The sequence below is a fragment of the Ranitomeya imitator genome, chromosome 5, assembly GCF_032444005.1.
Source record: "Ranitomeya imitator isolate aRanImi1 chromosome 5, aRanImi1.pri, whole genome shotgun sequence".
NCBI lineage: Eukaryota > Metazoa > Chordata > Amphibia > Anura > Dendrobatidae > Ranitomeya > Ranitomeya imitator.
The window spans coordinates 580,927,824-580,952,197 of record NC_091286.1 but is presented as its reverse complement, the minus strand read 5'-3'; the positions used below and the strand labels follow the sequence as shown (position 1 = coordinate 580,952,197).

The following is a 24,374-nucleotide window of genomic DNA, read 5'->3' as shown; positions in this document are numbered from 1 at the left end:
TCACAGAAGTTTGATTTACTTGGAGTTCTATTCTGTTTAAGTGTTCCCTTTATTTTTTTTGAGGCCGGGTTGTATAACGAACAGTCTATATCAGGGATGTGACTGCCTGGAAGCAGCGATCATTCACCAGACAATAGCACATTCAATGGTTGTTCAACCATCAGGCTACTTTTGTGTTGTACATGGCCACCATATAAGCAGGTGCACAAAGGACAGAATTACTGGAAACTTCCACAAGTAAAACCAGCCGCAAATTACAATATCTGGCAGGGAGAATCTGAAAACCCTCCAGAGCTGGTGAATGAGATTTCCGTGTGGGAATTGATATGCGGTATAGATGTTACAGTCAGCAGTGTATCAAGTGGTTGCAGATTTTTAATCCTTCGCCCTTTCAATGCAGAATGGGTGAAATTTGTGGCAAATCTGCAAGTAACATAAGAATTTACTACTCATTTGAAGGGAGATCCGATGCCAAAACATCTCCTGTGTGAACCTACCCATAAAGTAGATTCATAATTGTGCAGTGTGTCTTCTGCCTGCCTGTGGATGACCGGCCTCCTCCACCCTCAGGCCGGTCATTCACATGCAGGGAGGAGAAGACCCAGTGCACAGTCCGGCCCCTGGGCACCAAAAACTAACTGGCGAAAAACTCAGCCCTGTGAATGACCAGCCTCCTGAAATATCAGAAGTGACCTGTCATTCACAAACCAGAGGCAGGCGGAGGGGAAGGGGAATCACAGACAGGGAGGAGAAGACCCAATTAGTAGAAAACTTCAAATGCTCATTACAGAAGAACAGCAAAGCAGATTTCTCCCCCAAAGGTACCTATGTAATCAGTATTACAGAACCATTAGGTTACAAAATCGTGCTGACAGGTTCTCTTTAAGGGATTGTTCACTTTATTTTAAAGGAAATCTCTCAGTAGGATAAATCCTACTAAGCAGTCTATGTGGGCATGCAGATCATGGAACATTGAATAAAAGGATACCTCAATATTTTATTATTCCAGAAAGAAGAAAAAAAAAAAAACCTCACATTTTTTCTTATATGTAAAAGATCTATGGGCCGGACACGGATCTTCCCGAGAATCTGCCTCCAGAGATTATTTAAATAAATGGAAGAGTTACCAGTGTGAGACATGTAATGGCACCTAACAGTAGAACTGAACTTTGTCTTCCATTGTCTCCAACATTATGTCCTCCCTCTACCTAGAACTGAATCTGTCAAAAACTGAAGGCCATGTTTCCTCATTCCACTAACCTACTTATGCCCGATATTGTCATTTCAGTGTGTGGTTTTACCATTAGTATGTGCACACGTTGCAGATATGCCTGTGGAATTTTCTACGCACATTCTGCATCTCTTGGCAGAAAACGAAGGTAAAAAGCTGCACGTTTTTGAAGTGTTTTTGATGCGTTTTTTCCTTGCGGATTTGTAGGCTAAATAAAGATCTATTATTTAACAACAACAAAAAAAAAAAAGAATTGTGGTGTCATTTCTTGTCCAACCTCTTTATTTTAATACTCCATTGAAGAATACTGTTTACACAGATAGATCTATAGATAGATAGATCTATAGATAGATAGGGCATCGGCCTATCGGATTAAGGGCACCGTTCTCTCCTGGTTCTCCTCCTATCTCTCTGACCGCTCCTTCACTGTATCTTTTGCTGGTTCCTCTCATCCTCCCCTTACTTTTGGGGTTCCTCAAGGATCAGTCCTAGGCCCCCTCCTCTTCTCTTTGTTTAGTGCCCCTATTGGACAAACAATCAGTAGATTTGGTTTCCAGTACCATCTCTATGCTGATGACACCCAATTATACACTTCTCCTGATATCACGCCTGCCTTTTTAGAAAACACCAGTGATTGTCTTACCGCTGTCCCTAACATGTCCTCCCTCTATCTGAAACTGAACCTGTCAAAAACTGAACTCCTTGTGTTCTCTCCCTCTACTAATGTACCTATGCCTGATATTGCCATTTCCATGTGTGGTTCCACCATTACTCCCTAGCAACATGCCGCTGCCTTGGGGGTCATCCTTGATTCTGAGCTTTCCTTCACCCCCCACATCCGATCATTGGCTCGCTCTTGTTATCTGCACCTCAAAAACATTTCTAGAATTCGACCCGGTCTTACTTTCGACTCTGCAAAAACTCTCACTGTTTCTCTTATTCATTTTCGTCTGGACTATTGTAATTCTCTACTAATCGGCCTCCATCTTACCAAACTCTCCCCTCTCCAATCTGCCTTGAATGCTTGGACCATGGATATTGGCCTCCCTGGCTACAAACACCAGCACACAACCGCCCCAGAAATGGCGCATCTGTAAGATGCACCAATTCCGGCACTTAGCCTCTCTTCCGACTGCCCTGTAGCGGTGGCATATGGGGTAATAGGGGGTTAATGTCACCTTTGTATTGTAAGGTGACATCAAGCCGGCTTAGTAATGGAGAGGTTTCAATAAGACACCTATCCATTACTAATCCTATAGATGTTAAAGGGTTAAATAAAGACACAGCCAGAATAAAAGTATTTTAATGAAATAAAACAACAAAGTTTTGCCATCTTTATTGCTACGCCTAATTCCTTCGACGCCCTCGATCTCCTGTAAAAAAGAAAAAATAATAAACCAACAAATACTCCCTGGTCTGACGCAGTCCATTTAATAACGAGTGTTCCACGACGATCTCCCCTATAGAGCTGTCACATCAGGAGATGTGACTGCTCTATAGGCCTCCAGTGACACACTGACAGGAGACAATGTAGTGTTATCACTGAGGGTTCAATGAGTTCATGTGCTCACTTTACGGCACTACTGCATGAGAATTTTCCCACGCAGCGGTGCTGCAAGTGACAGTATGAATTCTGCTGAACTCGGCGGAGGGATACATTGTGGAGGATTACCTGCTGTCACCATCACCAGAGCCCCTGGAGAGCGCTCACATCTGCCGATGTGACAGCTCTACACAGGAGATCGTCGTGGTCAACTCGTTATTAAATGGATTACATCGGATTAGGGAGTAAAAAACCTCAACATGTGCACACAGCCTCAGCCTGAAAAATATGGTAGTTTAAGGAGATAAGATGCATCCCCCACCCATTTGGGGGGTTAATGGTGGGTGCAGCTTATTGTACGAACATAGCTTACCGGTGTTGCGGCGGTGGAGCGGGATCACAGGAGGCAGGGTCCCTTCCTCAGGAAGCCGATGCTGTGGGCCCGGTGTCAGCGGTGAGGTAGAGTGCACTGCTTTCCCGGCGGCCATTTTCCTGAAGTCATGGGCTGTAGTAGGCAGGGCATGCGCAGACTGGGATCTCAGTCCAGCCAAGATCCCAGTCTGTGCAAGCGGTGCTGTAGGCGGCCATTTCCCTGAAGCCTGCGGCTTCATGAAGATTGCCATCGGAGGCTGAACGAGGCTTCATGAAGAAGGCAGCCGGGAAACCACTGCACTCTGCCTCACTGCCAACCCAGAGCCTGCAGCGCTGCACCGCTGTGGCACCCACGGCCTGGAGCATAGCACCCAGGGCCCACAGCATTTCCGGTGTCACATGTCACAACAGCAGCATGAGAGCCCCCTGGGAGAGCGAGTGCTAACACCATAGAAACGGCGCCAACACGAAAGGTGAGTATAAGCTTTATTTTATTGGGACCCAAGCGTAGGGTATGAGAAGTTGTCCAAGTAGTGGACAATTTCTTTACTAGAGCTCTGTGTATTTACTTGTACACATAATTGCTGGTGACCGGTTCATGCAGCGTTCTGTGAATACCTCATCTACTATATAATTGTCTAAGGGTCACTTCCGTCTGTCCTTCTGTCTTTCTGTCACAGTTATTCATTCGCTGATTGGTCTCGGCAGCTGCCTGTCATGGCTGCCGCGACCAATCAGCAACGACCACAATCCGGAAGAAAATGGCCGCTCCTTCCTCCCCACAGTCAGTGCCCGGTGTCCGCATACTCCCCTCCGGTCAGCGCTCACACAGGGTTAATGGCAGCGTTGACCGCGGTGTAACGCGCGCGGTTATCGCCGCTATTAACCCTGTGTGACCAACTTTTTACTCATGCTGCCTATGCAGCATGAATAGTAAAAATATCTAATGTTAAAAATAATTTAAAAAATAGTTACATACTCACCCTCCGGTGGCCCCCCAGATCAGAAACCGGCCTTTCCCGCTCCGCGCGACATCCCGGTGACCGCTGCATGCATTGCGGTCTCGCGAGATGATGACGTAGCGGTCTCGCGAGACCGCAATGCAATCTTCAGACTGGAGCGCATGACAAGCATCGGGAACCGGCCGCTTCGATCCGGAGGCTCCAGGAGGTGAGTATGTAACTATTTTTTATTTTAATTTTTTTCTTTTTTTTTTTTAACAGGGATATGGTGCATACTACGTGACTGGCCAATATACTACGTCGCTGGGCAATATACTACGTGGCTCTGTGCTGTATACTATGTGGCTCTGTGCTGTATACTACGTGAGTGGGCAGTATACTACGTGGCTCTGTGCTGTATACTACGTGGCTGGGCAATATACTATGTGGCTGGCCAATATACTATGTGGCTGGGCAATATACTATGTCACTGGGCAATATACTATGTGAACTACGTAGCTGGGCAATATACTATGTCACTGGGCAATATACTATGTGAACTACGTGGCTGGGCAATATACTATGTCACTGGGCAATATACTATGTATACTACGTGGCTGGGCAATATACTATGTCACTGGGCAATATACTATGTGAACTACGTAGCTGGGCAATATACTATGTCACTGGGCAATATACTATGTGAACTACGTGGCTGGGCAATATACTATGTCACTGGGCAATATACTATGTGAACTACGTGGCTGGGCAATATACTATGTATACTACGTGGCTGGGCAATATACTATGTCACTGGGCAATATACTATGTGAACTACGTAGCTGGACAATATACTATGTCACTGGGCAATATACTATGTGAACTATGTGGCTGGGCAATATACTATGTCACTGGGCAATATACTATGTATACTACGTGGCTGGGCAACATACTACGTGGCTGGGCAATATACTACGTGGACATACATATTCTAGAATACCCGATGCGTTAGAATCGGGCCACCATCTAGTTTATTTTCATGGCTGGACTATATACGACAATCATTTACCTTTTGTGTCTCCCCCCATTTCCTCAGATTGTAAGCAGGGCCCTCACTCTTTTTGGTACGTGTTCAGTTGTGCTATTCTGTAATGTCTATTGTCTGTACAATTCCCCTCTAAAATGTAAAGTGCTGCGGAATATGTTGGTGCTATAGAAATAAAAAATATCTTAAATACGTTACGTGTCAGATCTTACAGCTCTGCTGTATTGTAACAATATTGCAACCATGTCTGCCTGTGAGATGGCACTGAAGCCGAGAAGAACCCGGAGATGTGTCCGGTATAATCACACACAGCTCTGAAGCGAGATCAGGAGAGCAGAGAGCAGCCATTACACATCACACTGGTAACTCCCCCTTTCATTTATAATTATTAGTGATGACTGAGCGAATGTGCTCAGATGAGGTGTTATCTGAGCATGCTCAGGTAAAACAGAGCATCTTTGGCGTGCTTGAAAAATATGTTCAAGTCCCCGGCAGTTGCATGTTCAACAGCTGTGGAGACTCAAACACATTTTTTGAGCACGCCAAAGACACTGGGTTAGCACCCGAGCATGTTCGGATAACACCTTATCCTAGCACAATCGCTTATCACTAATAACAATCTCTGGAGGCAGATTCTCCTGCAGATCTATGTCCGGCCCATAGCCTGGAACAGCTCATTTACATATAAGAAAAAGGTGGATATCTCTGGAATAAGACATTGCATCGCAGATATCAAGCTATCAGTTTATTAATCTTCCTATAACCTGTGTGCCCATGTAGACAGCTTACTAGGTAGATCCTAGTGTCAGGCTCACTTTAAACACTTGCTTGGGACATGATCGAGTATATTGATAAGTGCTCTAAGCCTGAATGCAGGCAGTGATCATGGACAGATTGTAGCACTGATGGGTACCAGTTTTACCGTCTAACGATTTATGCAAGTTATTCCAGCACTAACCAACAAGTCTCAGGAGCAAGCTTTTTTTTTGTTTGTTTTTGTTTTTTTTAAATAAAACTTGGGTAATGCATGAACACAGCAGTATGGCAGCTAATACTGCACATCAAGGACAAAAAATCTAGACCCTTATCGGGTATCCGACTAATCCCAGAAAAAGGGGGAAAAATCCCCATTACTTACCCTTCCTGGGTCCAGCACAGTCTCCGGTGGTTGCTTCTGCCGTCTACTGCCCCTGAGAGCAACAGCAGAAACTCAGGACTGGATCTTGGGAGAGTTCCGTATAATTTATTTATTTTATTTTTTTAAATATTAGCCAAAATGTTTTGCTTTTTGGCAACAGAATGCAGGGTATAGAATATTTTGTTTCTGGTATTTTCTTTCCCACGTGCATTAACACTGTCAAGACGAGGAGTGACGATGGTAGGTGACGGCGCAACATTCTTGACAACTGCTAAAATTTGGTTCACTGTGGAAAAAAGGTCCATTTTTTTTCTTTCTTACCTTTGACTATTTTAATGCGGTCTAATACAGGAAGCAAATGTAATCCCCAGAACAATAGCTGTCAGGACAAATGACTAGGACGGCACGGTGAATAAAGTGTACTCTGGCCGCCGTCGTTCCTGCACTAAACAAGGTAAACACGACACGGACGGCATAAAGACTAGCTCCACAAACGCTTGTCCGTGGTACGCTTAGGCCATGTTCACACAGTGCGTTTTTTTACCGCGGAACCGCGGCGGTTTTGCCGCTGCGGTTCCGCAGCTGTTTTCCATGCAGGGTACAGTACACTGTACCCTATGGAAAATAGGACACACTGTGCACATGGTCCGGAAATTGTTAAAAAAAAGACGCGCTGAATAGCTCCCGGAAAAAAGAAGGAGCATGTCAATTCTTTTTCCGGAGCCGCAGCGGTTCTGCACCCATAGACCTCCATTGTGAGGTCCAAACCGCAGTAAAACCCGCAGATCAAAAATATATCTGCGGGTTTTACTGCGATTTGATGTGCAGAACCGCTGCAGCAGGAAGTGCGGGGAGCGGGCGGAAGTGCGTGGGCGGAGTGTGGCTGCCCCCCCCGTGTTCCGATCCCGCCCCCCCGTGCTCCGATGCCCCCCCCCAGTGCTCCGATGCCCCCCCCCAGTGCTCCGATGCCCCCCCCGTGCCCTAATCTCCCCCCCTTATACTCACCCGGCGTCCCGGTGTCCGTCCGGCCGTCTTCTCCCTGGGCGCCGCCATCTTGCAAAATGGCGGGCGCATGCGCAGTGCGCCCGCCGAATCTGCCGGCCGGCAGATTCGTTCCAAAGTGCATTTTGATCACTGAGATATAACCTATCTCAGTGATCAAAATAAAAAAATAGTAAATGACACCCCCCCCCCTTTGTCACCCCCATAGGTAGGGACAATAAAAAAAATAAAGAATTTTTTTTTTTTTTTTTCACTAAGGTTAGAATAGGGGTAGGGGTAGGGTTAGGGGTAGGGTTAGGGTTAGGGGTAGGGTTAGGGTTAGGGGTAGGGTTAGGGGTAGGGTTAGGGTTAGGGTTAGGGGTAGGGTTAGGGGTAGGGTTAGGGGTAGGGTTAGGGGTAGGGTTAGGGGTAGGGTTAGGGTTAGGGGTAGGGTTAGGGTATTTTCAGCCATTTTAACCCTAAAAAAATTCCTAGAAAACACACAGACTCTGGCTAGAAAACTGCATCAAAAAAACGCATCAAAAAACGCATCAAAAACGGACCAAAAAAGGACCAAAAAAAGGACCTGCGTTTTCTGCCAAGAGCTGCAGTTTTTTAAAAAACAGTCAGGAAAAAAAAAGGATGGAAATCCTGAACGTGTGAACATACCCTTAGTCAGCTGTGCTGCCACATGGAGGCCCACTTGTAAAAAACTGTAGGCACGCAAAGTGCCCGTTTATCAACGGCAAGGGAAGCAAGCAATATTTTTGACAATTCTGACATTATTTGTAGGCTGCGCCAGAAACAGAAAATTGTTGGCCAATGTCCACACCGATCGGTGGAGCGAGGTAGAAGAGTGGAGGAGCAGCATGTGGCAAGTTGTGGTGGGAGACCAAGCTGTTCACTTTTGGGGGGTTTCTGAGAACATAAAATTGATTATGCTTTGGATAGGTCACCCATTTCTGATCTACAGGAGTATAACTCGTGAATGGTACGGGGGTGATGAATGCTAGACCCCAACAAATCTGATGCTGAAGACCTATCCAAGGGTATGGTTATCAATATTGTAGTCGCCTGAACACCTCTTTACAAATGGGGCCACAAACAGCTGCGAGATAAATAAAGTATTACATGGCAACAGCTCCAAATAAATGACCACCCATGAAACAGAAGGTCAGCTCCAGTCACTACATACCGTAGACAGCCTATCCATAAGAGCAGCTCCCTGTGCTAACTTTTAGAGTGGGGGCTCCCAAACGGAGGACCACCTGTATAATGTCCATATTCCCAAATAGAACATGTACGGGGTTGTCATGAGGAAATCCTTTTACTTTCTCCACAGACATGGTGGATCATGCCCACAAATACTAGGTCTCTGAGCTCCGACGCTGGCCATACACATTTGGGGCTTTTTAGAGAACTACGACGTAACCTGGTAACCAAGTGTGTATGAGGAAAAACTGCCATTTTCCTCCTACCCGTCTCCAGTCGAGGGTCAGATACCTCTCGTTTATCTCCCTCTATTGATTCATTAGGGAAAATTGCTTCCGTCAGAATAAGCTGATAAAATAGTTGTAGAATTTAAAGAAGCGCAGGCTATTTCTCTGTAATCTATATATATAATTGTCTAAGGGTTTTTCCGTCTGTCTGTCTGTCTGTCCTGGAAATCCCGCGTCTCTGGCGGCCTCGACCAATCAGCAACGGGCACAGCGACGATGATGTCATAAAGGACGTAGAAATCCCGCGTCTGATTGGTCGAGGCCGCCAGGCCTCGACCAATCAGCAACGGTCACAGCGACGATGATGTCATAAAGGACGTAGACATCTCACGTTTCTGATTCAGCGACGGGCACAGTATCGACGTAGATGTCATAATGGTTGCCATGGCAACGATGATGTCATAAAGGTTGCCTCGACCAATCAGCGACAGGCACAGTCTGCCGCGAATTCTGGAATCATCATTGTCCATATACTACGGGGACATGCATATTCTAGAATACCCGATGCGTTAGAATCGGGCCACAATCTAGTCTACTATATAATTGTCTAAGGGTCACTTCCGTCTGTCTGTCTTTCTGTCTGTCACGGATATTCATTGGTCGCAGCCTCTGTCTGTCATGGAAATCCAAGTCGCTGATTGGTCGTGGCAAAACACCCACGACCAGTCAGCGACGGCCATAGTCTGGCAGCAAAATGGCCGCTGCTTTACTGCCCTGCAGTCAGCGCTGAGCGCTCACACAGGGTTAATGCCAGAGTTAACGGACAGCGGTGTAATGCAGTCCGTTAACGCTGCTATTAACCCTGTGAGACCAACTTTTTACTGTGGATGCTGCGTATGCAGCATCAATAGTAAAACGATCTAATGTTAAAAATAATAATAATAATAATAAAAAAAAAAGGTTATTCTCACCCTCTGACGTGGCGCGCTGTACTCGGCGGTGCAAGCGGCAGGTTCCGGTGCCAAGGATGCTATGCGAGAAGGACCTGCCATGACGTCACGGTCATGTGACCACGACGTTATCACAGGACCTGCGCTCATACCAACCCTGGTACCGGAAGCTGCCGCGTGCACCGTACAGACGCCAGGACTTCAAGGGGCCCTCGGAAGGTGAGTATATGTTTATTTTAAGTCTTCTTTAACCACGCATATAGTGCCCACATTGCTATATACTACGTGGGCTGTGTTACATACTGCATGGGCTCTATTATATACTACGTCGCTGGGCAATATGCAACGTGACTGTGCAATATACAATGTGACTGTTCAATATACTATGTGCTATATACTACGTAGCTGTGCAATATACTATGTGGCTGTGTCGGTTCTGTTATATACTACGTCGACTGCAATATACTAAATGGCTCTGTTATATACTACGTGGCAGTGCAATATACTACGATATACGACGCGGCTATGTTATATACTACGTGGCTCTGCTACTGTATATACTACGTGGCTGACCAATATACTACATGCCTGTGCAATACACTACGTGGCTGTTATATACTACGTGGCTGTTATATACTACGTATGCTGTGTTACATACTACGTATCTCTGTTATATATTACGTCGGTTTGTGTTATATACTACGTCACTGTGCAATACAGTACGTAGCCTGTGCTATATACTACCTACATATTCTAGAATACCTGATACGAATCAGGGCCACCATCTAGTCTATAATGAGGACGACTAGTTCTTATACACGGAGGACACAGCATTTCTAGTTCTCAGGCACTTCTTCAGGGGGCTCAGAATTACATGGGCTCTATGTACTATGACGCCCACTTTTCCCTCTTTTTTGACACCCAACTGGACCAGTAAAATAATTAAAAACTAAAACACAATTTGCTTTTGGGAACTGGGGTCTTTACATGGGGAATAGAAATCATAAAAAAAACCAACACAAAATGTACTACAAGCCGACGACCGGCAAAGATGGAGATCAACTTAACTGCAACGTAGAGTAAAATATAAAACCACATTGGGAATTATGCAGGCAGCAAGTAACCCTTTCATTGGCCAGATATGAGAATTGCTCTGCAGGGTAATGTCGCAGCCCCCTGAGAACTAGCAAATCTTCTAATTCCACTTCACCTAATTAATACTGCATGAATAGAGGCCATTTTCTGCTAGGGGAGGGAGGAAAGGGGGATGCAAGTTGGGAGAGGTACCAGAGCCAAGACCCGTCCACGGAACAGCGCAGTGCAGCACACGGATCTATACCTGCACTCCGGCAACGACTGCAGTGCATTAATGAGGGGTCGTGGAGGCGCTGAAATCTGTACTGCGGCACTGCAATAATGGGGGGGGGGGGAAATCCTGATCAGAAGACTATACTGCGGGGGATTGCTCTTTGCCCAACGATCAGGACACCACAGAGGACACAAGTTGGCCGGACTGCAGAAGGTTGTAAAATATAGGGGAAACAGAAGTTTAGCAACCAGTGTCCGATTGTGTACGAGTCAATATACTTCCTCTAATCTGGTGCTGACAGGACATCAAAGTGTTGGATTACTAAATAATCAGGATTACCAGACTGACTAATGTCAGATTATCAGAAGTTATGGTCTAAGTAAAGTAGGATAAAGGAAGTTTTGCATCGATTTACTTTTACGGGTCACCAGGTGTCCAGCGTAAGTCACAGATAACAGTGACACTACGCTGTCCTTCTTCGTCCGGCAAGGTCAGCTCTGTTACCTACAGATGCTCCAAAGGAATATGTGGCCTTTATGTAATCTTGCAGCCATCACTGCGGTACAACCAGCATCTAGCTGTATGCCGGACTTTCGGCTGGGTTTGCAGCATGGAGGAGTTCACAGCACCAATTGGCTGCAAGTGCATGTAAAGGAGTGCACCATCTTTGATTTTGAGAGGATTCTCGGCAATTGCAGCTGTAATCCGGAAGCAGTTTAGCCACTATGATCTCGAATACACACTATGCTGCCGCCGCAGTTCAAGTCTGGCCCAGTACTGGAGCATGGCTGCCCCGTTACACGCACCATAATGAATCTGAAGCAAAATGGGCAATCTAGGTCTTCTCACTTCCAGGTAAGGGTGACTGCAAATTCATGTCTACAGATCGTTGCCTTGTCAAGTCAGAATTTCTAATAAAATATAACAGGTCCCACTAGTGCAAATGACTCAGTACAAGATTTATTTTTATCACTTATATAGCGCCATTAATTACAGACATCATCATCACTGTCCCCATCGGGGCTCACAACCTATATTCCCTATCACTATGTCTTTGGATTGAGGGAGGAATTTACCCAGCGGAAATCTACGCAAACATGGGGAGAACATACAAACTCCTTGCAGATGTTGTCCTTGGTGGGATTTGAAGCCAGGACCCCGACGCTGCAGTGCTATCCACTGAGCCACCGTGCTGCCTGTGTTGATGTCACCGACACTGCTCGCTTCCCTTCTGCGGAAGTGTGCGCAGCTGGATAAACCTTCAACGAAAATGTAGAGATCTTTAAAAAAAATACAAAAAAAAACTTTGATTATAAGCTCTTACAGGCAGAATCCGTTCCATTTCCCCATCATTGTCGTAGTGATGTTGATCGGATTTGTGAAGTGCTGCAGAATATGGCGGCACTATTTCATCAGGGGTCGTTATTGTAAAACAACAGTAGTGTAAGGCTTCTTTCACACTTCAGTTGTTTGGTGTCAGTCTTCTCCGACATTGTGACGGATTGACGGATCCGTCAAAATTGTTGAGAAAACGGATCCGTTTTTTTTACGCATCCGTGTATCTGGGAAAAGCATCTACTTTTTGGAGCATGCTCAATTGAAAAAGCGGATTGGGGTGAAGGATCCGCCAAATGACGGTCGCGACGGATCCGTCACCAATAGGCGACCATTCTAGGAAATGGCGGACAAAAACAGACAAAAAATGTTGCAGTGTCCGTCAATGTCTAGACTATGTCCGCCGAATTTCGACGGATCCGTCAGATGGCGGATGGAACGGAAGACCATCCGCCACTATCCGTCGCTAATGCAAGTCTATGGGAAAATAGCGGATCCGCAAAAAAAAAAAAAAAAAATGGCGGATCCACTATTTGACGAAAACGGCGGATTCAAACTGACGCCAAAAGACTGAAGTGTGAAAGAGGCCTAAGATAAAATCTGAGCGGTAATAAAGACAGAAGAGCCGACACAGGACTCGGCAGCATCACACCAAGCTCTTGGCAGATAGAAGGTTAACCCAGAAAAGCTGAAGAACAGCTAAGAAAAGAGCCGGCGAATTCATGTGGGTTCTGTAACGGTTACTGTGACACTCACCTATTCATTCGACCTACGCACGGAATGAATAAAAAAAGAGGGAGGAAGAGAAAAGGCAAGAAAAAAAGTGCTGATTGGGTTCTGAAATCACAAGACAGCAGCAGCGGGAGTGGAAATTTCCCTTCCTCTCAGTCAGCGGCATTACCAGGGTCTTATTTCCATTTCAATTGTGGGGAGGCGGCACATCACAAGAGCTGCCGGGAACAGTTATAAAAGGAAGACAGCTCCCCCCTTCCCAAGCTCTTAAAGCAGCAGCAATGTACTCTGGTGATTGGGTGCCCCCCAAACTGGAGAGGTGGGGGTCCATTTTTACGTTATTTTTAAAGACGGGGACCTCCGTTTATCACGGAGATGCCAGAGGGATACTTTGGAAACGGACATAGCTGCAGCATTGTTGGCAGCGGTGACATTTGCACGGGGCATCACACCGAGGGGGGCACATTTGTGTCCTCTTGCACAGAGGCACTAAAATAAATCATCGAGCATCTTCCAGTGTAAGGTTATATGTGAGGAGATGGCGGCAGAGCTCACCTGGAGCAAAGCTTCTGGGGGTCGCAGCTGTTCAAGTGTGAATAGGGTAAACCCTTTGCGGACCAAAGAAAGCAGGCCCGAAAGGAGACGACGTATCTGTGACGCACCTCTGTGTGACCTACTGACGGAGGCCATTTTGAAGGCTCCAGCAGCAGTGACTTGTGCTTTTTACCTCATCCATTCTCTTGTTAAATCAGCGAGTTTTTCAGCCCATATACATGGCCACTACATTACTGGAAACAGTACCACAGGCATGTAAATCACGGCCATGTTCGTCCATATGGACAGGTTACAGCCTAATTATACGATACTGTGGGCTTTCATTCATTTTAATTTTGTAGGCCACAGAATGGCCGACTAAACCATATGCAAAATCTGGTCATAAAGGGATAAAGAGCAACTCTAAAGCCCTCTCATGCACCTTTCGATGGTGGCAGTCAGCTGGCAAGCATCTCATCCAACTCTTCCATACACAGAAGCGCTCACTGACCGACTGCCCGCGAGTCTCCTGGTCCAAAAAAAAACCTCAACATCCATACAGCCATATAGAAGTCATGAGACCCGCGGCCGGTCAGCACCTGGCAGTCTGTACTCCAAGACCACGAACCCAGCCCAATTCTGCATAAAGGAAGTCCTTTATCACATGGGATGCATTGCACCCGTGATGCTCCCCATAGCAACCGGACTCCATTTTCAACAGAACCTTCCAAAATGGAAGTGGAAAACTAGTCGCTATGACAACTTAACGCACTAGGATTTTGCACCAATCCCCAACCCAACAAACCTTAGGTGAACCCTCCCTGGATGTCTTATAGAAGGAAAGACCACCGTGCATTAGATTATAGCAAGTCGCTGCCATACATATTTTAGTCATTCAACAAGTTCAGTGACATTGCCCCCAGAAAGATTGTTTCTTGCCCAATTTATTTACTTATTTTTGCATTCTCCCCTCCAATGAATATTATTGAGGGACGACCAATCTTTTCCCAGACCCTTTTTTCTGGGAATGAAACATCTTACAGACTTAAAAAAATAAAAAAAATAATGATCGACCATCTGTTCTTAAGATTTTACTTGACTAATATTATAGTTGAAATTGTTCCTTTTTATCACCTTTAATCCACTGCATAATGAGGGCCTTAAAAATACCCATGAAAATAAGAAGCTTTGTAATATATCTTATCAGAGAAATCTGCTTCCTTCACCAATTCTTGTAAAAAAAAAAAAAAGGAATATATTTATAAAATGTATTTTTTATATATATTTCTATTTATTTTTACTGAATACAGATTTTACCCATTCTAGAAAATGATAGTTGGTACTGGTGAGATTCTATGAGGAGGGGGAGGGGCCGTAAAAAGGAGGAGCTAGAGGCAGAGCTCCTCCCACTCGACTTTACATGTAATATCAGAAGCCACTGCCATCTCCTATCTCAGTAATGTAATGATTTGTCTCCAATTAATATAGATTTTATCTGGGAATGGAGAATGAGAAGTCAGTCCTGGAGGAGAAAGAAACCGATTTCTCCAAGATATATTACAAAGTCACTTATTTTCACATAGGAAAGGAAAAACTATGTAAGGCCGGGGTCACACATGCGAAAAACACGGCCGAGCCCGGTGCGGAGCTTGCGGCCGCATAGCAATACATGGAGCTGCGACGGCGGCAACGCCAGGTATTAACATGCGTGACTCGACCGTGCTTCTCGCATGTGTGATCCCGACCTAACAAAGACCACACAACTCCCCAAAACCACTCCAGTTAACGCTTTAGTTACGGAAAAAAGCTTCCAAAAACAGGAGCGATTGATGAAAATGTTTGCTTTTTTTTTTTTACAGTTTTTAAGTCAAAACGAAAACCTTTATGAGCACCTAGTCCAAAGGGTAGCGTGGGAGTCATAAGGGCTCATGTCCCCATAAAACCCATACCCAAATAAATACACAAAAGGCAGATTTAAGAGTGGAATAAAATGGCCGGGAGGTTTTATTCTGGGTTACATAAATACCTGAAAATATATCCAATAAATAAACTTCCATATAACATGTTTCAAAAATTCCAAACGTCCAAATCCACCCATAAATGAGTGATTTTTCCCCACAATTAAAACCACACAACAAAAGGAACAATTAATTAAAGGGAAGGAGGGCGGGCGCTTCTTTCTTCTTGCGCCAGCAACTGGGGTACCTTAAACCAACCAGGTGGTTTATATAATTCGGAAAAAAAAAAAAAACAGCCAAAACTAACGGCCAATTAAATTGCGGCAAAAACGGCGCGCAAAAAAACGGTCAAAAACCAGTTTGTCACAAATCTATTAATAGATTCTGACTTACAGAAAATTAAACATGGCTCATAAAAAAAACCAAAATAAAAAGAACCATAAACAGGGTCTATGTGGACATGAGACCCCCGCTGTATTTTCGTGTAGCTCAAGCGGGGGGCTAACATTAATTAACCCTTGGAAAAACCACATACATCGCGTAACATTCCTTACAAATGATGACGCTACATTATATGCGCCAGACTACCAAATATTCTGGACAATAAGACCATCATATTAACATATATGAAAGGTTATAAAAGCCAAAAAAAAAAAATAAAGTGTTAAGGGTTTAAATCACATTTACAGGTCACTTTTTTTTCTATAGAGATATGCGAGACAGAGGTAGGGGGGTCTCAAAACATTAGCTGCTTTTACCCTATATATTGCAAAGCTGAGTTGAAAATCTGCAGAACAAACAAAATGAGGTTTAAAAACCCGGTACCACATTTACATGACTTTTTTCCCCGCTACTAGTTAATCTCAACTTTTCTGCCACTGTGAAAATCAGGATGAAAATGTTGCAGCTTTTCCAGCTCTTTTAGGGTAGGTGCACAGCACAGCACATGTCCGCTGCATCTAAAGCGCTGCCGTCTATTGAACACAGAGGAATCCGCATGTGATCACCGTGCGGATTCACCAATACATTGTACGGGTAAGATTTATCTTGGAGAGTAATGTCTCCGCAAGCTAAATAGACATGCTGCGGTCTGGAGAGACGCGCCGCATGTCCGTCTCCGCGGGTGAGCCAGGGGCGTCTCTGGACACAGTGTTCACGGGGTTTCTTGAAATCCCATCCAATATGCTGTAACATCTGGACCCTGTGGGTTGGACGCCGCACAAGTACGGCACATCCAACCCGCAGCGTTTACGGATCATGTGCACATAACCTCACTCCGCTACATTCTTGTGAAATTCTACATTACGCTGCAGATTGGTGCTGGAAACAGATTAAATGATCAGATAATCTGAATTGTCAGATGTCATAATAAAGGAATTTTACTGAATCCTGCAAAAGGAAAGCCAGCGCTGCAGTCAGTAATTGGGCACATCCCGATCTAGCAGGGTGCTGCCCAAACCGCAGTTAATGACAATGTAAATTGCTCGTGCTGAAATCCTTCAAGTTGGGATTTCTGCTGTTGTGCCACGGAAGAGGTAACTTACAGGCCGCAAAATGGCCACATTTACCATGATTAGTAGCGGTGCGACACAAACCTCACATGAGGAGAAGGATTTCATGCGTTGTTCAGACTTATGTATATGGTCAGCTTCACATTGGACAGAGGGACCTTAAACTAGCGCTCATCTCAGTAATCCGCATCCTCGGTGACAAGTGACATTCTAAGGCTAAGTTCACATTTGCGTTGTGCGGTGCTGCGTCGGTGATACAACGCATGCAAAACGCAGCTTTTTGTGACGCATGCGTTCATTTTTGCATGATTTTTGGCGCAGAAGAAAATGCCTGACGCAGCACCGCACAACGCTAATGTGAACGTAGCCTTAGCACTTTACTGTTTAATATTTTGGATATTAGAAGAATTGCCCATTAGGGAATATTCCACCAACAATCCATTACATCTGGCCATGCAGGTAGCAATTTGCTTCAGAGCCAACCAGCAATATGCCCCCTTTCTTCACTGTAATGCTGGCTGTACACTCAGGTCATGTTCACACGTTCAGTATTTGGTGAGTTTTTTACCTCAGTATTTGTAAGCCAAAACCAGGAGTGGAACAATCTGAGGAAAAGTACAAGGCTACCGTCACACTAGCAGTATTTGGTCAGTATTTTACCTCAGTATTTGTAAGCCATAAAGCAGGAGTGGAACAAAGAGGAAAAGTATAATAGAAACATATGAACCACTTCTGCATTTATCACCCACTCTTGGTTTTGGCTTACAAATACTGAGGTAAAATACTGACCAAATACTGAACGTGTGAACGTGGCCTTATTAAGGAGATTTTCCAGAACTTCAATATTTATCTTAACAATAGGCCATCAATATCAGATTTCTGTTATTCCAACCCCAGACAGTGCCAGCCGATCAGTAGGGTAAAGGTGCTGCAAAGTGTGACTGCTCCATGTAAAGTCTAGCTGTGGAAGATGGAGGAGTGACTAGGGAAAGCACAATAGGGTTTTATCCAAGGAGCAGAGATAACAGAGGAAAGGGTAAAGCTCATCTGGTTCAGTTGTGTTATACACAACATATAGGGTAAAATGCATAAAGTACCAACTGCTGCAGCACCATGGGCTGACAAACCAATATGATGCCAGGTAGGAATAGGAAGGATGGGTGCTCTACACTGCTGGTAGGGATCCAAACCAAGATTCATTGAGGGTCACAATGTGGTCTATTGTCAACACGTTTTGAAGTCATCCAACTTTATCAGGAAAAACTACAATATTATGATTTTTTTCACATGAAGAAGTTGGATGACTGAAACGCGCTGGAAATAAGCTGCATTATTACCTTCATTGAATCCTCGTTTGGATCCCTACCGACGTCTCAGAACACCATCCTTTCTTTTCCTACCAAGTGGCTAAAAATGGCACTGCAAGCTCTATTTACTTGGGATCTTCAGCCATCCTATTGGTGGAGACACCAGATCCCTGTGAGCGTGTTCGTGATGGTGGGTGCGAAGTCCCAGAAAACCCCTGTAAAGATTCAGAACTGTCAGACTGATGAATCGTACATCGGGTGTCTTGTATTGGCGACCTGAACAACATCTACACGTCAGATCCAAGACTTTTTTTTAGAAAAACTTTAGTCTGACTTGTACAAAATTGTAATCGCTCGGCCAATCAAATCATACACATCACTTCAGCCGACAATGATCCATCATGAAGGATCACTGTAGTCTGCCGTCAGCAATCTATGATCAAAGGGAGTCATGTCAGCGCATTCATCTTCTGTGTACAGTCGGCCTTAGGAGCCTGGTCCCTTATGGGGGCAAACACCGCAGGATGTCTGTGCACAAATCCTGATCAAAAAGGATTATTTTATATAATCCATAAGGAAAATGTAGTTACCACTGATGGTGCAAACGTCCCTTAGAATGACTCCTGGGAACATGATACTAATCAATCAGTGATTCATAGGGTTGTCCTGAGCTTTGGGGGGGCTCACTGTTAGAGTGATGTATAGGTCTGAGGATGTCAGCAAAACTAGAGGGAAGGTAGCAATAAAGTGTCAAGGGACGCTGACAATAATAGTAAATGCAGCGTTACCCTAGGACGCTGGCAATAATAGTAAATGCAGCACTTTCTGTGGACGCTGACAATAATAGTAAATGCAGAATTACCCAAGGACTCTGGCAATAATAGTAAATGCAGCACTGTCTGTGGACGCTGACAATAATAGTAAATGCAGCGTTACCTGAGGAGGCTGACAATAATAGTAAATGCGGAGCTGCCCGAGGACGCTGACAATAATAGTAAATGCAGCGTTACCCAAGGACTCTGGCAATAATAGTAAATGCAGCACTGTCTGTGGACGCTGACAATAATAGTAAATGCAGCGTTACCTGAGGAGGCTGACAATAATAGTAAATGCAGCGTTACCCGAGGATGCTGGCAATAATAGTAAATGCAGCGCTACCAGAGGACGCTGGCAATAATAGTAAATGCAGCGTTACCCGAGGACGCTGGCAATAATAGTAAATGCAGCGTTACCCGAGGACGCTGGCAATAATAGTAAATGCAGCGTTACCCGAGGACGCTGGCAATAATAGTAAATGCAGCGTTACCCGAGGATGCTGGCAATAAGAGTAAATGCAGCGTTACCCGAGGATGCTGGCAATAATAGTAAATGCAGCGTTACCTGAGGACGCTGGCAATAATAGTAAATGCAGCGTTACCTGAGGACGCTGGCAATAATAGTAAATGCAGCTTTACCCGAGGATGCTGACAATAGTAAATGCAGCGTTACCTGAGGACGCTGGCAATAATAGTAAATGCAGCGTTACCTGAGGACGCTGGCAATAATAGTAAATGCAGCGTTACCTGAGGACGCTGGCAATAATAGTAAATGCAGCGCTGCCCGAGGACGCTGACAATAATAGTAAATGCAGCGCTGCCCGAGGACGCTGGCAATAATCGTAAATGCAGCGTTACCTGAGGACGCTGGCAATAATAGTAAATGCAGCGTTACCTGAGGACGCTGACAATAATAGTAAATGCAGCTTTACCCGAGGACGCTGACAATAATAGTAAATGCAGCGCTGCCCGAGGACGCTGACAATAGTAAATGCAGCGTTACCTGAGGACGCTGGCAATAATAGTAAATGCAGCGTTACCTGAGGACGCTGACAATAATAGTAAAGGCAGCGTTACCCGAGGACGCTGACAATAATAGTAAATGCAGCTTTACCCGAGGACGCTGACAATAATAGTAAATGCAGCGCTGCCCGAGGACGCTGACAATAGTAAATGCAGCGTTACCTGAGGACGCTGGCAATAATAGTAAATGCAGCGTTACCTGAGGACGCTGGCAATAATAGTAAATGCAGCGCTGCCCGAGGACGCTGACAATAATAGTAAATGCAGCGCTGCCCGAGGACGCTGGCAATAATCGTAAATGCAGCGTTACCTGAGGACGCTGACAATAATAGTAAATGCAGCGCTGCCCGAGGACGCTGGCAATAATCGTAAATGCAGCGTTACCTGAGGACGCTGACAATAATAGTAAAGGCAGCGTTACCCGATGACGCTGGCAATGCTCGTCTATAGGATTCCTCGTTATCCCATCAGGATGACAAGGAGTTAACAGATTATGGTCTTGCAGCAGATCTGCAGTTGTGACTGTGACAGACCATCCCCCCTGCCTCCATCTCCTCCAGAGGATGAGAGCTTCATTCAAAACAAAATGATGGGGAGAAAAAACACCCACCAAGACGGTCAAAAGGGAAGCCATGAAGGAGCTGATGCTGTGATGACCACCGACCTCCCCCCCACCTCTCCTTATAAAATGTGGACGAGGGGCGCAAATTAAAGAGCGGGGACGAGGAAGAGGGGGGTGTAAGGATTCTCTGCCAATGTGGAATAAGATGGCAGCCCCCCTCTGCTGTCTCCCATCCACAGTCACACAGAGTGCTATTTATAGCATCCAATGCGGCTGACTTCAGAGGCGCCCCCCACCGCCTCCCATCCACCATGATGGGTCACACCATCAATACAGAGACTTCCCCACCGCAGCCAACAAATGGTTAATGCCAGGTGTTCTGCAATGATGAGGAGATGGAGGCTCTAGGATGCCGATGGGCAGAGCAACGTCATTGTGCCAGCACCGACCATGGCGCGACCTCCTGGAGACAGACGGCTGTGCGTTATCTAGTCACAGGCGATGGATCAACCCACAATGGGAAAACACAAAAAGATATGATCATAGAATGATGCTGGGTCTGGGAACGTCACTCCTGTCACTCCTCAGGATGCCCTGGTGCCACACCTTGACGAGCATTTCCCACCCCATCACACACTGTACCAAGCTTGTAGGAGCACGGCTCACATCCCCAGTCATCCCATAGCCGATAGATAGGACCCCAATAGTGATGGCACACATTGTCCCCCACCAGAGGTCACCACTTAATGGAGAGGTTATCGCTGCAGTCATCCCCCAGAACATGTCTCCATCCCATATCAGCGGGGCTGGGGGGCGCTACATCCAGGATTATGTATCGTATAGCACCATTAGGGGGCGCTACATCCAGGATTATGTATCGTATAGCACCATTAGGGGGCGCTACATCCAGGATTATGTATCGTATAGCACCATTAGGGGGCGCTACATCCAGGATTATGTATCGTATAGCACCATTAGGGGGCGCTACATCTAGGATTATGGGTTTTATAGCACCATTAGGGGGCGCTACATCCAGGATTATGGGTTTTACAGCACCATTAGGGGCGCTACATCCAGGATTATGGGTTTTACAGCACCATTAGGGGCGCTACATCCAGGATTATGGGTTTTATAGCACCATTAGGGGGCTCTACATCCAGGATTATGGGTTTTATAGCACCATTAGGGGGCGCTACATCCAGGATTATGGGTTTTACAGCACCATTAGGGGCGCTACATCCAGGATTATGGGTTTTACAGCACCATTAGGGGCTCTACATCCAGGATTATGGGTTTTATAGCACCATTAGGGGCTCTACATCCAGGATTATGGGTTTTATAGCACCATTAGGGGGCACTACATCCAGGATTATGGGTTTTATAGCACCATTAGGGGGCGCTATATCTAGGATTATGTATCGTATAGCACCATTAGGGGGCGCTACATCCAGGATTATGTATTATGTAGCACCATTAGGGGGCACTACATCCAGGATTATGGGTTTTATAGCACCATTAGGGGGCACTACATCCAGGATTATGGGTTTTATAGCACCATTAGGGGGCGCTATATCTAGGATTATGTATCGTATAGCACCATTAGGGGGCGCTACATCCAGGATTATGTATTATGTAGCACCATTAGGGGGCGCTACATCCAGGATTATGGGTTTTATAGCACCATTAGGGGGCGCTACATCCAGGATTATGTATCATATAGCACCATTAGGGGGCTCTACATCCAGGATTATGGGTTTTATAGCACCATTAGGGGGCGCTACATCCAGGATTATGTATCATATAGCACCATTAGGGGGCGCTACATCCAGGATTATGTATCGTATAGCACCATTAGGGGGCACTACATCCAGGATTATGTATCATATAGCACCATTAGGGGGCGCTACATCCAGGATTATGTATCGTATAGCACCATTAGGGGGCGCTACATCCAGGATTATGGGTTTTATAGCACCATTAGGGGGCGCTACATCCAGGATTATGTATCGTATAGCACCATTAGGGGGCGCTACATCCAGGATTATGTATCGTATAGCACCATTAGGGGGCGCTACATCCAGGATTATGTATTATGTAGCACCATTAGGGGGCACTACATCCAGGATTATGGGTTTTATAGCACCATTAGGGGGCGCTACATCCAGGATTATGTATCATATAGCACCATTAGGGGGCGCTACATCCAGGATTATGTATTATGTAGCACCATAGCTCACATACGGTAATACAGAAGTGTTCAAGGGTCGATCAGCCAGGGGAGAGCCCCCCAGACACTGCACAGGAGAAAGCCGCAATACAGCCTCTGCAAATGTATCAATGAGAACAGCAGAGGTCATCAATACCAAAAAACAGAAGCAGTCTCCCCAGGGGGCCGTCACCTGTCCCCTCAGTATAGCCTGCAAGCACTACTACCCCCACAATGCCTCCCATCATCCTGCACACTGCATTCTCTGGTGATCGGCGGCAGCTCAGTGACCGTCACCTCTGCAGGACTCATGTGACCGCTGCCTGCAGTCAGGATGCACCGCTGCATTACAGCCATCCTTCCCATCGCCCCCGCCCCGATGAATGCCGGCGGCAGCGCTCACCCCAGCTGCTGGCTGTGCGGCCCAGGATCTCCCCACTCCTCGGGTTGTAGATGAACTGCTTCCATTCAGACGATGGCTGCTCCCCGTCCTTGTTCTCCTCCTTGGCCATGGTGCTGCTGCTGCTGCTGCTGGAGATGGCGGGTGGGTGAAGCACAGACTCCCGGAGCTGCGATGCGCTCGATACCGTGGACCTGCAGCCTGGACCAGTACGTCCCCGCCGGCCGCTCTCCAATCTGAGGCCGCTGCGGCACTAGCACGCAATTCCCCGGCACAGCAGATTCGGGGCGTGTTGATGTTTAGCCAATCAGAATTCAGTTAGGGAAAGTTAGGGCGGAGTCTAACGTTTTGGAAAACCAGTACCAGGCAACTATGGGCGTGACTTTAAAGACTAGTGGAGGGAAGCCCTGCGCAGGAGGGCGTGGCCAAAGAGCTAGAGACCAATCTGAATTATTGCTGCATAACGGGGATCGCGCCCAGCCTGCTAGCGGGCGGTGTGTGTAGATGGATGCGGGGACGAGCCTGGTAGAATGAAGCAGTGCGCGTCCCCGCCAACTAGCGGGAACTGGTGCTGCCCTCCAACATCTGCAGTCTGGTCACATGTGCCCCCATCCCGGCACCGGCGGCTCCTGGCTGCATGTATGTGCTTCCACCTGGACCACCGGCTGCTGGTGTGTACGACGGGGCCGGACATCACTTGTATTGGGCACCCGCCGATTCTATAGTGCTAGTATTCTGACTGTTCCCCACCCCGTTAAATATGTCACACCACAAAGTAATGCCCTTAAGTACAACAGTGGCAGCCGCAGTGCCCCCCAAACTAGTGACAGCCGCAGTGCCCCCCAAACTAGTGGCAGCCGCAGTGCCCCCCAAACTAGTGGCAGCCGCAGTGCCCCCCAAACTAGTGACAGCCGCAGTGCCCCCCAAACTAGTGACAGCCGCAGTGCCCCCCAAACTAGTGACAGCCGCAGTGCCCCCCAAACTAGTGACAGCCGCAGTGCCCCCCAAACTAGTGACAGCCGCAGTGCCCCCCAAACTAGTG

General features: G+C 46.3%; 1 protein-coding gene across 1 annotated transcript in view; it reads right to left on the bottom strand.

The window, feature by feature from the left end:
* ATP1B3 (ATPase Na+/K+ transporting subunit beta 3) overlaps positions 1-23,574 on the bottom strand; it is a 50,571-nt gene extending 26,997 nt beyond the window's left edge. The window contains exon 1 of the mRNA XM_069727874.1: positions 23,336-23,574. Coding sequence (XP_069583975.1) covers positions 23,336-23,444 — 109 coding nt within the window. The 5' untranslated portion in view covers positions 23,445-23,574. The remainder of the gene's footprint in view (positions 1-23,335) is intronic.
* Between the last annotated feature and the right edge of the window lie 800 nt (positions 23,575-24,374).